General features: G+C 45.5%; 1 protein-coding gene across 8 annotated transcripts in view; it reads right to left on the bottom strand.

Moving 5' to 3' along the window:
• Positions 1 to 16,097, bottom strand: part of PTPRM (protein tyrosine phosphatase receptor type M) — a 762,555-nt gene that overhangs the window by 22,293 nt on the left and 724,165 nt on the right. For 6 of the 8 annotated variants that reach the window (XM_069468544.1, XM_069468545.1, XM_069468548.1 and 3 more), the window contains 6 exons: positions 10,195 to 10,311; positions 5,153 to 5,307; positions 4,753 to 4,888; positions 2,914 to 3,063; positions 1,885 to 2,058; positions 806 to 937 (listed from right to left, as the gene is read on the bottom strand). In XM_069468544.1, the coding sequence (XP_069324645.1) occupies positions 806 to 937; positions 1,885 to 2,058; positions 2,914 to 3,063; positions 4,753 to 4,888; positions 5,153 to 5,307; positions 10,195 to 10,311 (864 nt within the window). Of the gene's footprint in view, positions 1 to 805; positions 938 to 1,884; positions 2,059 to 2,913; positions 3,064 to 4,752; positions 4,889 to 5,152; positions 5,308 to 9,377; positions 9,429 to 10,194; positions 10,312 to 16,097 lie in introns of all 8 variants that reach the window. The other 2 variants (XM_069468547.1, XM_069468549.1) reach the window with 1 other exon arrangement.

The raw sequence follows: 16,097 nt of genomic DNA, 5'->3' as shown, positions 1-16,097 counted from the left end.
AAGTTTATTCTTAAAACACATTAAGTTCAGACTTTCCGTAATACGCCCTGTCAAAGTGGTTAAGTCTGTGACTGGTATAGCCGTACCCCAAAGCCCTAGAGGGCCACTGTGCTAACACTGCCTGACAACTCCCTTTAAGAAAAAGGCTTCTACCCCCATTACTGATACTGAGTTCATCACTGTCCAATTCTTCTCTTTCTATGTTTAAGAGGAGCTATGCAAAAGCCCCATTTATCATTCTGAGCTTCTCTTATCTCCAAGTCTCAGTTTTATTTCTTTTTAATATCTATACCCAAGAGATGACAAGACTAATTGCTGTCCCTCAGAATTGCTTGCCTGTCTCCTTTCTCCCCCACCAGACGACGATCTTTGCCTGCAGGCTCCAGGTGAGGTGCCAGGAGCGCACAGCTGCCCCGGGGTGGGGCGGGGGCTGCAGCATGCTGACATCCCTGCTCCACCATTGTCTGGTTGGTTTCAGCTCTGCCGTGGTCAGGGACCTGCTGAGCTCTGACTCTGTCTATGACCCTGGAAACCTCCAGTGGGGATCTCTACCTTTTGGGAACACCCCAACTTCTGACGCTGTCTTGCCCTGTCACTCACTTCTACCATCTATGATTCAGCCTGTCTGTTTGCATTCAACTGACTTTCTGTTCTAAGCCCTAATTCACCGGATTTCTAACATTTGTGTTTAGTGTCCCCAGTTCTCAATTTTCAACTGGCATTTGAGACCTGGCACTGAGGCCTGCACTTCTCAAGTGTGAACAAACTCGACCCAGCTCTGACTGCAAGAATTCTTGGTTCTCACCTGGGCGGGATCCACATCATTTAGCATAACGACAGACGTGCAGTGGTAATCCAGGACCAGTCTCCAGAAGTCTTTGACTGTGTTTGGCAAAGGATGCTGGGTGACTATAAAAGCCGAAGGCTGTTTATAGCTCTGCAAACACAAACAAGAAAGATCCAAATATACCCGGCAGAATGTGAAGGGAGGAAGTTATTTCGTGCACAAGGAAACTTGTGACACAAAACACTGAACATATTTAACAGTTGTTGAATTCTATCATTGTCAACACTAAAACAGAGTAAATATAAATTTATCTGCAGAATAACAATGATAAAATAGTCTCATTTTGATACTAAGAAAACTTAATAAGTATCTCAACCAATTTTCTTTTATATTTCTGGTAGAAAGGCAGTATCAAATCTATACAGTTATTTTAATGCAGAAAATTTAACTTTTTAAAAATTATACATAATTAAAATAGTTCTGTTTTTTGTAAAGTGTGTTTGCTTGTCATTTGTACGTGTGACAGTGTTATTTATGCCTGCCATAAAGCGTACACATGCTTTTGACAGCTCTGGAGAGCTCTGAACAAGTTTCAGTACCTTTTATGATATCACACCAATAGAAATGAAATTTCTATATTAGCAGTGAAAATACCCATTCACGTTTCCCATCACTTGAAGAGCAAGAAGTAAACAAACTGACAGTAAGTAATGAGTTGTATCTTTCCCCACATTAATTACAGCCTAAAGTAGGAGGAAAGGGAACTATAAAAATGCTACAAACCACATTAACCCATTTTTCCGCCATGGTGACTTCATGGCTGTCTCTTGCTCTCCCGCCAGTAGGTTAAAACTAAACGCTCAGAAAGGAACTGCACCATGTTACGTTTTCATCACTTCCGCCCGCTAGTCTCTGAGAGACCAAGAATATAGGCCCTGACACAAAAGCATATGTGGAATCTGAAATCTATTTCTTGTTGAAAAAACAGTTTGCATCTTAAAAAACGCAAGGGCAGATGCAGAGAACAAGCAGGCCCGTGGTGCGTTCCCCTGGAGAAACGCTTCCCGTCTGCTTGGCAGGGAAGGGCAGGGGCTTACGTCCATCAGGGCGGCGTTGATGTAGTTGCTGCTCTCGCCGTCGATGGTGATGAGGAAAGGCAGGCAGCGGTCTGGGGGCAGGATGTCCATGCACCGGTTTTTCTCATGGTTCCTGGGCAGCAGCGCGATGCTGCAGTCCTCCACGCGTAGAGTCGGTGTCACCATGTTTAGGGTCTACAGGACGAAAGGAAGGCACGTGGGCAAGAGAACTGCTTGACAGTACATCTGTCTCAAGGTCAGCATTTAAAAGGTGCGTATTTCCTGCAGCTGACTGCAAGATGGCGCCTCCCCCAACCTCCACGGTTGGATTTTTCTTTCTCTTTTCTCTCCTTAGATTTTGTCCACAGACAGTGCCTAGCAGATATCGGGGCCAGAGGCAGAGGCATAAGAGCCATGCAGATCCTAAAGATTAAGAGCCATCAAGTCCCACTAGCTGGACACCTGGGGACATGGGAGGTAAGAGGTGGGGGAAGGGTTTGGCCCAGAGTCAGATACCTTTAGATAAAACATGAATATGAGGAATGCAATGAAAACTACGGTCTAGAAAATTTTCATAATACACATTTCTGTGGCCTGACTGCACCCGTGGTTCCACTGTGGACAAAAAGCCATGGTGCTGGGAGCAGGTGGTGTCTGCTTTCGAAGGGGAGGGGCGGTGGAAATGGCTCTGTTAGACTAGTGGTCCTCAACCAGGTAATTTTGTCCCCCAAGGGACATCTGGCAGTGTCTGTGAACGTCTGGTGTGGTGGTGGCGCTACAGACATCCAGTGGGTGGAGCCCAGGAATGCTGTTAAGCATCCTAGTGGACAGCCCAGCCACAAGGAATTATCCAGCCCAAAATATTCCAAATGAGGAATCCTTGTTTACAGCCATACCACGTCTGATCTCGGAAGCAAAGCAGGGTCGAGCCTGGTTAGTACTTGGATGGGAGGAATCCTTTGTTGGTTTGAGGGTTCAAGCAGTAACTTTTGAGATACTTCTTAAGGAGCAAAGTCACAGTCAACCGCCTCTCCCTTGAGCATAACTTACGCGGAATTCCTCTTTAATCTGGCTTGAATTTGTTTGCGGATCCAGTTTGTTCATGTCATAATACAAAGACCTAACTTGGGAAGCGGGGACAGAGGTATCTCCACAAAGACAGGCTTCTAGGATGGCGTCATGGATGAACACGTACTGCTCCTGTAGAAGACGATGGAATTAGTCAGTAATAGAGAAATCAAGGTAATCTTAGAGAACTAGAGGAGGAGGTAAGACAGTATCAGTTTAAGCCCCATGTCAACAAGATACCCCTCCACGGAGAGAGACAGGTCTACAGACTTGAGCGCCAGGAGACTGGTGCTCAATGCAGAACACTACACAGCTTGACTGGAACCGCCCAGACCCCGGCGCAAAGCTGTGGCTAAAACACCTCTGCAATTCCCTTCCCACCAATTTGGACCCCAATATTTCAGATGAGGAATGAGCAGAATTTTATCTACCTATAATGAATACAGGATGTGCTGACCAAAATAATAGTGCAGAGAAGGTCTGGGGAAACTGGACGTCACTAGGAAGACAAAGAGTTCTGAATACTGAGAACTTACCTCAAAACATTAATTAATGTGACAATTATGAAGACGCATACACACACACAGAAGAGCTCTTGTACGTATGTACAGTAAGTCCACAGTTTAAAAAAATGGAGCCTCTAATTCTGACTTGGCACAGACTTTCTCTACAGTTAATTAGTAGAGTTTTACCATATTTATTATTGATCTTTAATTATATGAGATGTTAAAAAGTCTCATTACTGTTAATCTCTATAAATAACTAGGACTCTTAATTCCCAAAAACATCCCACTCCTACTAGACAACACCTCAAAAAAGAAGACTGAGTGAGAAAATGCATGTGGCCACGCCGGATCAAGTGCAAAGTACATTAAAAAATAAATTACTATTATCTTTAAAACATAGTATCCCCTTTCTAAGGAAAACAGACCATGAAATCAGCATTTACAGTTTCTGTTATTTTTATGCGAGCTAAACAAAAGAGGAGACTAGGTTTTGCAGAGGCTTTTGCAAACTTCCACACACAACCTGAACGTGAGGGCTTCTTGCTGCTCTGCGTGCTACTTCGTGAATCATTTTCCGGGGGTGGGGGGGTGGGTGGGTGGCTGTAACGCCTACTTGTGACAATCAGTATTAGTAAAAATATGAAGGCACTAAGAGCAAGATGTAATACTTTTTCTCAAAAGGTTAAATTCCTGATACACCTTGAATTTCAATTTGAGGAATTACCAGTTAGCGTGGAGTCCTTCTACAAAATGGGCAAATTCCCAAGATGCCAGGTCACGGGGCAGAGTGTTTAGGGACAGGAGGCCACTGTTCTTCCCAGCACGCTGGAGAAGGGCAGAGCGTACAGAGGTAATCCCAAAGCCGCCTGGCAAATGCCTGGCCGTCCTCAGGGGTGGTCTTGCCCTGGTTACCAGCTAGTTTAAACGCCAATAAAAAGGAACGACACTGAAACCCTGAATACTTAATACAGAGACTCTTCTTGGTCCCTCGACATGGAAAAATGTGCAACTTTAGGCTCCTGGCTATAGATTCTGTTACCTGGAAAGCTCTTGGCTATTTGTTTATGAAATAAAAAGCAAAAAGGAGGGAAGGAGAAAGGAAGGAAAGGATGGAGAAGGTCGGAGGGGGGAGGGGAGGAAGGGGAGGAGAGGAAGGAAGGGGGAAGGAATGGAAGGAGGGAGGGAGGAAACAGGGGCTGCCAGGCGCACCCCTTGAAGAGACAACTGCCTGGATTTCTTTTGCCCTTGGCTCTGGGCGGTGGGGCGGCAGGAGAGACGGGGACCAAGGCCGGGGACGGGCGGCGAGCAGCAGTACCTCTGTTTGCACCATGTTCACCCTCCGTGACCGCAGCTCCCGGACGCAGTTGTAGATGTCCACCACCCCTTCCCTTTCTGCCATGTCCAGCATGATATCGATGACGATGAAGCAGCCAGTCCTGCCTGCGCCGGCACTGAATGAAAAGGGGTGTGTCAGTGAAGGAAAAAGGACCACTGTGCTGCTGCTGCTGCTGCTTTTTAAAGTTTTTATTAAGGTGAAATTCACATAATATAAAATTAACCCTCTTAAAAGTACGATTCAGTGGCATTTAGTATGTTCACAATGCTGGGCAACCATCACCACTATCAAGTTCCAAGACGTGTTCATCGCAGCCCGAGGAGCCCCCGCACCCAGCGCCCACGGCGTTTCCTTGGGGAGGCACGGGAGCTCTGCTTACCTGCAGTGCACCACCAACGGGCCTGCGCTGGGCGGGCTCTTGGATTTGACCTGCCGGACAAATCCCAGCAGGCCGGTGGCATGGTAGGGGACCCCATGATCCGGCCAGCCGGTGAAGTGAAACTGTCTGATCTCTCGGATTTCATGAACGCCTCTCTGCGTGAGTCGGTCAGCCACGACACGGAAGAGAACAAGGGAAAATAAATTAAAAGTTAGAGCAGCCGCAGGAGTGGAACGCACCGCTCGTAGTAAGTCTAGGGCCAGACGCAGATTGCTGGGGAGGAAGGGCATCCTTAGACCCCACACACCATTTGGAAGGCGTACCCCACTCAGGAGGATGTGGGTGTGACAGGGGAGATGATGTTTGGGGAAAATGCTAATTTACATGGACAATTCCAGCAAATGGATGGATCTGTTGGGTTCTTTGAAATTCCTTTCTAAAAAGTAGACTATGTTAAAAGTGTGTGTTACTGGGACCATGAGGTGTGCTTAAAGGTGAGAGTCCACAGAGAGAGGCACAGAACAGGGAGCTAAGGGCGTTCAAGGCCATCTGGGTGTCGGTACCAGCCACTGCAGTGAGGACCCTTGCTCTGGCTCCTCTGCGTCCTGGTGCGTCTCTGCGCCAGGCACTCGAGCAGTACACACTGGCTGTGCGTGCTCAGATAGCGTGTGCTGGAGGAATGAATGAGGACTGAGGGCTGCTTCCCAACTCGACAGGTCAGAGCACTGGTTTTCGTGCCCAGCTCATCTGTGAGGCTTCTTTATTTGATGTGGGTAAACATTAAACCCATTCATCCACCCAGGAGCAGCCTGAGCGACCACAATGCCCCAGGCATTTGGGAGGTGCTGGGCTACAGCGGTGTGGCCGCCAGTGGCCGCACAGTCTGCGGTGGGAACAGGCACGTCAGCCAGATGCAGATATTTCTGCTGGATTCTAGGTCGGGTCAGGGAACTGAGGCGGGAGGGCTGCCAGCCCCTCAGCTGAAGGGAAGACAGAAGGAAAGAGATTTTACGGTTGTTTTGGTTTTTAATTTACTGTTGTTTTGTGAATAATTAAGTTCATTTATACCCATCAATTTTGTTTTCTAACTATGAGCCTATGTGTTAAGACTGTGATTTAAAGCAAAAGAGTGTTTTGAAAACAAAAATTACTTCCAGAATGAAGGCTGCATGTAAATCTGGGATCAGATGTGACTTTCTCCCCTCTCTCATTCCATGGCTGTTTTCTGAGTGCCGTCTCTGCATTACATTAGGCCTGGGTTTGGTTTTATTATATCTTGAAAGTAAACACTCATTAACCTTATCACATTCCCCATCAATCATCGTTCACACATATTTAGTGAGCAAAGAAGAAATCCAGAATTTTTATGTGCTTTGAAAGACCAGAAGAGGCAAACAATTACAGGTTTAAAGATAAGACTTGTTTGCCATCAATGTGTTAATATGTCTTAGTTTAATAACCCACAAATGCTGAAGCTTTATTTCTCTTTGAAAATGCTATTCTTTACCGGAGTTTAAGCATTAAGAATTAAGCAGTCAGGGATTCACAAATGCAAATCAACATTGTCATCTGCTAAATAGGCTCTTCTGTGATCCTAGAATAATATTTTTAGGTATTAGGAGCCCAAGTTTCTTATCACTGAAACCACAGTAACATCTGGCTAGTCCCAAAGTCTCCATCAGAAAGACATACAGTGGAGCCTGTGTCCCCCTGCAGACCCCTAGAGAGCTCCCTGGCTTGTGTGTGACTACTCGGGCAGGGGTGGTCCCAGTTTGGTGGTATGCATCTCATGAGCTGGGAAAGCTTACCAGCAAGAAATATTTAGTTATTCCAAAAGGGACGAAAGGGCATTTCTTTCTGCCATATACTAGTGGGTTGTTTTTTAAGGGGGGGGGGGGAACTTCTCTTTCTAGCTTTGCTACATTTCCACTCCAGCATCCCCAAGCCCTGAACTACAGTTTCTAGCTGATCTAAGAACAATTTTCTGAGCAAGGTAGATGTCAGTTTCTGGAATGCAGAAAAACTTTTCCCAAAATGAACCTCTGCCTCAAATATGTTCACTGTTGACAAGATTAACAAAGGAAATTGCTTCTGATCCAATTTCCATTCTTGTTCACTGACATGCAGTTTCTTGTTTTGCTATTTTGTAATATAACACATTTGGGGACAAACATCCATAGATGTGATCAGTTATCATAGCCCCAATACTTCCCAATTTGATATCAATTATATTTTTTCTTTATTTTTCATTATAGTAAGCATTAATGCCATATAAAAAGTGATAGTCACTTGTTTTTCCCACATAATATAATGGGAAGGAAGATCCCATGTCATACAATAAGCCTACAAGAAATGTTCTACAAAAGTACTAATGATTTACTTTCCTTAAAGATTCTAAAGTAGGTCCTTAATAAATATTTGTGAAATGAATAATCACTAAGCGCATGCTCTGTCTTTGAGACAGGAAGATCTTTTCATGCTGTCTCTGAGTCCTAGGCTCCTCCTGGGCAGAGAGGATTCAGTGGTCATTGTCAACTTCGTTTCTGCCAGGATACAGGGATAGATTCACCAGACAGCACAGATCTATGGACACTTTTGACCTGTCTTTCTCCTGACACAATGGGCACTACACATTATTTAAAACCTATTTAGTTTAGAATCATCAGAAACGTGGGAAGGAAAGGCAACAATCCAATGCAAAACAGGAATTCATCAGTTTCAAAGTGCATTACAGCTGCTTGTTTTGCAGAGTGGAGCCCCAATCCATTTCACCTTTAGGTCCCTTGATGCAACATGCTCTCAAAATAGAATTGGAATTGCAGGAATCTCAAAGTACATGCTTAATTGTTTTTTTCTTTCCCTTCTAATGAGAAACTTTGAAACCTACAATAAATGTTCTACGAAAGGACTAATGATTTGTTTTTCTTAAAGATTCCAGTTGCCCAGTTAGAAAATCACTAACATGTCATTTTGATTTCCCCAAATGCATTAACAAGCTTCTCTTCCTTCTCTTCCCTCCACCACCTCTTCACTGGTTGTCTGATGACTAAAATAACTGGGTATTTAAGAAACATTTCTGTGCAGCTGGGAATGCAGCAAAGTATAATAAGAGGTTAAAAAAATAGCAAAGAAACAAACAAACCCTTCCTCTAGCAACAGAGATACATTTTCAGCTTATTAGAGAGCTGACTATTGTTCAAAGAACTCCATGTTTAAGTGATGGCTTTTGGATGATTTTTTTCCTAAAGAAAAAAATATATTGCAGGTCTTTTATCACTATCTGTTTTAATGCAGCTACTCATGAGTGCTCTTGCCAAAAGCCATACAAAAATCCTCCATGTGGGTTTTTTTTTTCCCCCCAATCCTTCCTAAGGAGGAAAAAACCGACATCAAAGTATGAGGTTCAGAACTTGAAGAATTGAGTCAACTAGAACTCCACATTCTTTGAAGTCTCCAAGCTTCCTGCCTGCTTGTTAAAAAAGACAGGCTAGGGAAAAAATGCTAAACAGTATGAGAAACATTAAAATAAAGTCTTTTCAGACTTCTGATTCTATGACACATTTGGATCTGCAAACCAGGAAAGGCAGTTCAAAGCATCAGGGTCAATTAGCCAATAAGCAGATGCTGCAATTTCCTTGACTTCCTAAAACCAGTTTTGTTAATCTGAGAAGTGTGTGTAGGTGCAGTCAGACTACAGAGAGGAAGGCCAAGAGCCACCTGCCCTGTAGTCCACTTATAACCCATGTCCTCAAAGGGCAGCTGCTTTTTATTTTTGTTTTTAGAAACAAGGCTTCTAAAAACAGGCTGGAGTGCAGTGGTGTCATCATAGCTCACTGCAGCCTTGAACTCCTGGGCTCAAGCGATCCTCTTCCCTCAGCCTCCCAAGTGGCTGAGGCTACAGGCGTGTACTACCATGCGTGGCTAATTTTTTAACTTTGTGTAGAAACGAGGTCTTGCTATGCTGCCCAAGATGGTTTTGAAGCCTTGGTCTCAAGTGATCCTCCCACCCCAGCCTCCCAAAGTGCTATGATTATAGTTGTGAACCTGGCCTCGGGACCTGCTATTAAATGAGTGTAGGCAGAACAAATTCATGGCAAAATTGCTAAGTCCAGTGCAGCTGTGCAGGCTCAGTTATGGAGAATCAGCTCTTGATAGGAAAGCCTGTAGACCTTTGGAAGGCAGGGCATTTCTCAGCCAGGTCACCTCCACTTTCCCCACAGCCTACCTGTGACACTTCTCTGGATGGACTGCAGTTTGCTTCACCTCCGGCCCCTCCCTATGTCAGCAGAAAGAGGGGGAATAAGGAAATTCCCTGTTATGCCCTACAGTGCTTTCCAGAGAAGAAGCCCCATCCATGCACATGGGATGAGGCGGAGTAGAACCAAAGCACAGCATTCACCAACCCAACACCAGCAACCACCAAAGGCTAACGTCAGTATGGGAGTGAGCATGAATGAATAACCAGCTTCATGCAAGAATGTCCCAGGACCAATGGACATCAGTCACTCAGGATTCCAGGTCGGTCACTTCCACCTGGAAAACCCATCAGTCCATATTAAACTGGAGGACTGGCAAGCCCCAAGGAAGTGAGGGATTCCAGGAGGAGTTAGGACCTGTGTCTCAACACTGATACTAACTCACTACCAGGAAACCCATATGGACATAAACCATGAAGGAAATTTATCAAACTGGAAGGACATTTATCAAAATTTAACAAACTTGGTTCTGTGAACAAAGAAAGAGAGATGGGCAGAACAATATTTATCAGGTTAACAAGAAAAAGAAAATAAACAAATAGACATTATCTGTCGTTTGGTTTAGTCGCAAAATATAGATTCTTATGAAATGGGAATGATTTATTTTAAAGATGGAACTGAGCTATTACAGCATCAGAGAGCAAGTTGAAATCTTTAGAAATCACCAGATAGAGCCTACCTGCATTCAGGTATGACCACATATAAATTTTCCTAGGTAAGTTAATGAGGCTGGTATAGTACCACTGATGTCTGACCATAGCCTTTAAAATTAGTATGAAAACTTACCTTTTCAACAGCAAATGTTCTTATCACATATTCTGCCAGTAGTTCTGTTTCTATTAGGGTAACTTTAATGTCTTTATAAATCTCTGTGTCATCTGGCCAGTATTTGCAGCATTTGACCTTTAGAAAACACAAAGGAAATTATGGGTTTAGAATTGGGTTTTTGTTTTTTGGAGTTCTTCCAATAATGGGTCACACCATGATTTATAGGATAAAATTTGCACACAAAAACAAAAGTTAACTGTATGTTCAAGAGCAAGGTTTTGGGGTTTGTTTTTTTTTTTTTTTTTTTTTTTTGATCACCTATGTTTTTTCTCTCCCCAGAACAAAATTTGAGTTATGGGAGAGGTAAAGCCTAAAAAAATGGTCTAAAGTTAACAAATTGCATTTATACTACAAATATCCCAGTTACAGTAACCATTCATTTCCTGTGCATCTCTACTCAGGGAATGGCTGGAAAAATAAACTATGAAAGGAAGTTTGCAGTATTTTAGTTCTTCTGAATTTTAGTTCTTTCTAAATTTCCTTCTAGTTTCAGAAATTGAAAAAATTTTGAGGAATGAGCAGAAAATCAGAATCAACACTGAAGAGTTATTTTTTTCTGAAGAAGGAATTAGCTATGTGGTTTTCTCAAGTTAGAACCACAGATTCATTTTAATCTACGTAAATTCAATAAACAAAGCTTCATAACATATGAACACTGTCTTTCCATATTATCCGAAGCCTCTAACCTAAGGATTTTTTCAGGTAGAAGCAATTTGTTAGACTTGGCTCCTCCTTGCAAATTGGTTTTCTTAAAAATCTGGTGGCTCTTCCGGACATCAGCGAAAGCGTGGGATGAGAGGAGAGCACGATCAGAGGCTGGGCAGGGACACGCGGACATCTCGAGCCCCGGTCCTTGGCCTCTTCTGCCTCTCTGGGATTCCTGGCAGTTTCATCCACTCCTGTCCCTGCCCCTCCACGAGTGAAGTTCTATTCTGTAACTCTAGCCGTGTTTCTCCGTGTGCTCAATTTGATTTTTCTTTCTTTCTTTTTTAGAAAACAGGGTCTCATTCTGTCACCCAGGCTGGAGGATAGTGGCATCATCATAGCTTGCTGCAGCCTCGAACTCCTGGGCTCAAGAGATTCTCCTGCCTCAGCCTCCTGAGTAGCCAGGCCTACAGGCCCGTGCCACCATGCCCAGCTAATTTGTTTGTATTTTGTACAGATGTCACGTTGCCAAAGTTGGTCTCAAACTCCTGGCCTCAAGCCATCCTCCTGCCTCAGCTGCCCAAAGTGCTGGGATTACAGGCGTGAGCTACCACATGCAGCCTGAATTTGATTTCTGACTTTTTCTTACGGGGCATTACCTTGGAGGTAATGCCAGCACCTCAAAGGCCACATGTCTAGAAGAGAATTCTTTGTCCCACATCCATTGCTCTCTTCCTGACATCCTATGTTAATGCTACGGTTTCCTACAGCGATTTCCTCAGTCACCCAGGCACAAAAAGTGGTGATTCCTTCTCCAAAACCCAACCAGTTGTCACGTCTAGGAATGTCTTTGAAATAGCTTTCAAATGTGTTTTCCAACTTTTTATTTCCCCTGCCACATCCTAGTTCAGGCCCTGGAGTCTTCCTGCCTGGGCAGTCTACACACTCCCATACCAGGAAGGCCTTTCCTGGGGTAATCTCTGTGTCGCTGAGCTGCTCTGCTCAAGCATCTCCTATTTCCAACTAGTGTCTGTGAAATAAAATAGAAATTTTTTGGCCTGGCATGGAAGAACCTTTTTTTTTTTTTTTTTTTTTTAATATGGCCACAGCAAACATTTCCAGCCTTATCTTTTACTACTGTCCTTTCTATCCACATAGGTTTTATGTCAAGGAAAGTATTATTCCCAATCCCCAAACATACCCCATGATCCAAACTCCTATTCGTGCTACTTCTTCTGTTTAGAATGTTCTCCTCCCACCCATTTCTTCCCAGCTGAAGATTTTTTTCCTATTCTTCAAAGTGCATCTCAAACGGAGCAGACCTCCTAAGTCTCCTCTGCAGATGTGAACTCTTTCTTTGCTTCCCTGCTGAAACATGCTTGTTCTGAGCCTAGTGTGATGCCCTTCTTACAATGCTTGATACTCATCACTGGCCAGCTTATGTCTGCAACCCCTGAAACACCTGGTCATTGTGTCCTGTGCACACTAAATATGCAATAAATACATATAAAACTGAATTTCATGGAGAAAGTCACAGGAGCAGTGTAGGAAGGAAAATCCCAGACTGGTAAAGTCACAGAAAGAAATATGAGCAAAGAAGACCTATCCCACAAGGCCAAACCCCTGCAGTACATGAATGTTCCCAGTGTGGCATGTGGCTGGTCCTTATTTCAGCTGCTACTTTATGAAACTTTCTGGCAGCCGATTCAGTGCAGTTCCAGGTAAGCCTCATTACCTTTAGTTGCAAGATGTACACCAGACGCGCTAGGAGTTGGAGATTCAGCGGAGCATGAGACAATGGTTCCCGCCCTCATTAAGTTTTTAGTTCCTCTGGGAATCTTTTTTTTCCCCATCATGGGAACATTATCTGTGACTTTATAAAGCGCTTATCTGTAATGCCTCAGAAATTTACATCATGATACCTGTGCAGCATCTCAAATATCCCAGAGTAAGACAATAATTTCTCTTTTCCTAGATGTAAAATCAGCCTGAACATACGGATATTTGTAGAGATGTCTAATTTGATGGAAACCATAATTTCATTTATGAAATGTCTAACACTATACTTTCCCAATGCTAATTAGCAAAGATGCTTATATGGGAAATACTGTATTCATCTCTATATCGGGGAACTTACTTTTACCTTTTAGTGACTTCAATTATGCAAGCAGAAGGTAGTAGACAGATATAAAACTATAAATACAGCATGTATGTGCATTTTAAAAATAAAAATTCTCAATGGAATGAATACAATTTAAAAATTCATGTATTTCTCTGAAAATTACGATTGAAGAAAACACACAGCCACACCTGCAACCTTGTTATATCAAGTTTATCTTACCTGATAAAAATACCTTGCCTAGATGTACCTTAATAAAAATGAATTTACTGACTATAGGATGCAATTGACGTAGGGCATTTTGTATGGTCACTATTCTCCTATTTAGACTCCTTTACTCTCTCCACCCTTGAATTTTCACTATGAGTGGGGGGTGCTTCAGCGCCTTGAAATCAGGAAAGCCAGAGGCCCCTCGCATGTAGAGAAGGCTCAGTTTCTTTTGGGGACTACTGAGAGATGAGCTCCCCCTTGGGCGAGTTCCGTAGGGTCCCATCCCAAACCGGAGCCCACCGCCCCCACACCTCTACCTGCCGGCCTGATACCTCCGGCACCCGGCGGTTGGCCAAGGTCCAGCTGGGTCGCCCAGGTTGTGACCTTCGGCGTGCCCCTGCCCAACAGGTGCCGCCGCTCTCCGAGCCAAGTGAGTGAACAATCACAAGAAAACTCAGTCTGCAGCCCACTGCTCGGCACGGTGCCGACTCCGCGCACCCGGATCCCTCCTGCTCCAACGAGGCGGGGATTAGGTGGACGGAAGCGGGGCTGGCTCCTTCCAGAACGTGAGCGGGGCACAGCCTCCGCCCGCGCAGGCACCTGGCTGGGCGGGCCCCGCAGAGGCAGCCGAGCCATTTCCAATCCGGTCCTCCCCATCTCATCTCCCAGAATATCCTGAAATGGTTTGTCACATCTGTTTCCAGCCTACTAAAAACCATTCCGAATTGGGTTTCTTTTAGTATCTTTTTAACTGCTTGGACTTGTGTCAAGTTATTATTTTGCATTTAAAAAAAAAAAAGGAAAAGAAAGAGAAAGCATGCTTTTTTCTCTCTGGATGAAGACTTTCCAAGTCAGGAGAGTCTGAGGCTCACAGCGCCCCCTGTCCCCTAAGGTCTGCGTTCGGAGATGCCAAAACCATTGGTTTGAGGCGCCTTGCTGGAGCCCAGGAACCCCAGAAACGGAAGCTGCCTCCTGCAGCCCAGCGCCACCTGCGCGGCCTCTAGAAGAGACGGCACCTCCCACGCATTCTAATCACGGAAGGCAGCAGCCTGCAGCCCGACCAGGATCGGCTAATCACCCCCGTGCCCAGCCAGGTTCCACCGGGCCATCAATCAAACAGCACCGAGCCTGCCGCCTGCTCATTACCGCCCCAGGGCAGCAGGGGTAGATGATGTGGTCCCTGCTCCAAAGGGGTGATCTTTGTTGGCTTTCAAATTCACAGACATGAAACAGTGCAGAAAGCACTGTAAACTCCAGGATTTCTAACTTCCTGGAAAAAACAATCTTTGAGGTGAGCCATTTTTAACCAGCAGCCCAGATGATCCCCACGCACATTAAAGTCAGAGGATGGGCAAGGGGCTAGAGCCCTAGTTCCCCAGGTGGGCCGCACATTAATGACCTGCAGAACGTTGCTACAGCTGACGGTTCTCAAACTGAAGCAGGCATCAGACTCCCTTGGAGGGATTCAGAACAAATTCAGCAGGTCTGGATTTGTGGGCCGGCCAATGTGCACTTGGAACAAGCCCCCAGGTGATGCTGCTGGTCTGTGGGCCATGCTCTGAGCAGCAAGGACTGAGTCACAACCGGACTGCAGAGTGTGGCTGGGCCGGGGTGCTGATGTGAGCGTGGGGACGGCGACCTCAGGTGCTTCCTCTGTAAAGAGGGGACAATTATGGTTCCTCTGGCAGAGTGTTCTAAGAGCCAGTCAGCTGTTCCCAAATCTGCCTGCACAGCAGAATCACTTGGTTGCGGGGAGGGAGGTCTTAACAAATTCCAAAGCCCAGGCCACACTCCGGGCCAATTCAGTCATGACTTCTGGGGTGGGACAGAGGCACTCCAGCAGCAGTTTCTTGAAGCTCTCCAGGAGGTTCCAAAGTGCAGATGAGTTTGAGAACCGCTGGATTAAGTGACATGATGTGATGACAACATTTGGCCATGTGCCCAGTTCATCATAAATGCTCAACGAATGGGAAATTCTTATTACTAAGTGACAGTTTTGTGATCTGGACCCTAGGTGACTACAGGGGCTCAGAGGGCCAGGAGCCCATGAAGGGGCAGGAGAGGAGAGGCAGGGCTTCCTGGAGGAGGTGGCACAGAGCTGAGCACTGACAACTTGTGTGGTTTGTGAGGGCGGAGGGGCGGCAAAGGAAACCCCCTTGCTGCCTTTATTCCTCTGTCCCTCAACCTGTTCTGAAGACTGAAAGGATGTGAGAGAGGCTGGCACGTCCCTTTTCCCCTTAGTATGCTGTGATTAAGTCCCAACAGAAATTAGGAAATAGTGCCGTGTTTGGGAGTGGAAGATTCAAATCAAATAGAGCTGTGAGGAATCCCAGAGACCATTTCCAAACACTCATTGTCAAGATCATGGCAACTTCCCTCCTTACAGCCCCCTCCTGCTTTGAGCTATACGCACTGGATGGCTCGTGTAGCCACTCAAGGGGTGCACAGGATCTGCCTGCGCAGACAGCCGGCAAGTGCCAGGGCTGGTCTCAGTCCTTTCATTCCTGCTACTTCCTCATGCTCTGAAACGGAGGAGCGAAAGGCCGGCCTAGGGAGGGCGAGGGGCTTGCCCTGGGCCATAAATTGGGTGGTGGCGAAGGAGAGGCCGGAGCCCGGCTCTGACTCCAGCGGCAGGGGTCCCAGGGAGGACGGAACTCGAGGTGCCCTATACTTTGCTCAGTCTTGCGAGGAGGCCTTGCTTCTGCAACAGAAACCAAGTGGGAAGCTTGAAATGACTTCAGCCTTGCCTTTTGCGGGGTGGAAGAGAAGATGGGGTTCGGGGCCTGGGGCAGGCAGAGCAGAACGCACACCCCGAAGACATCATCAACCTTTGGCCCTGACCACAAGCTGCTACGTCCCTGCGTCAGGGAGGAGCCTGGGGCAGAAC

Source organism: Eulemur rufifrons, chromosome 5 (genome assembly GCF_041146395.1).
Source record: "Eulemur rufifrons isolate Redbay chromosome 5, OSU_ERuf_1, whole genome shotgun sequence".
Classification (NCBI taxonomy): domain Eukaryota; kingdom Metazoa; phylum Chordata; class Mammalia; order Primates; family Lemuridae; genus Eulemur; species Eulemur rufifrons.
The sequence above is the reverse complement of the archived record's forward strand: the minus strand, read 5'-3'. Positions and strand labels throughout refer to the sequence as shown.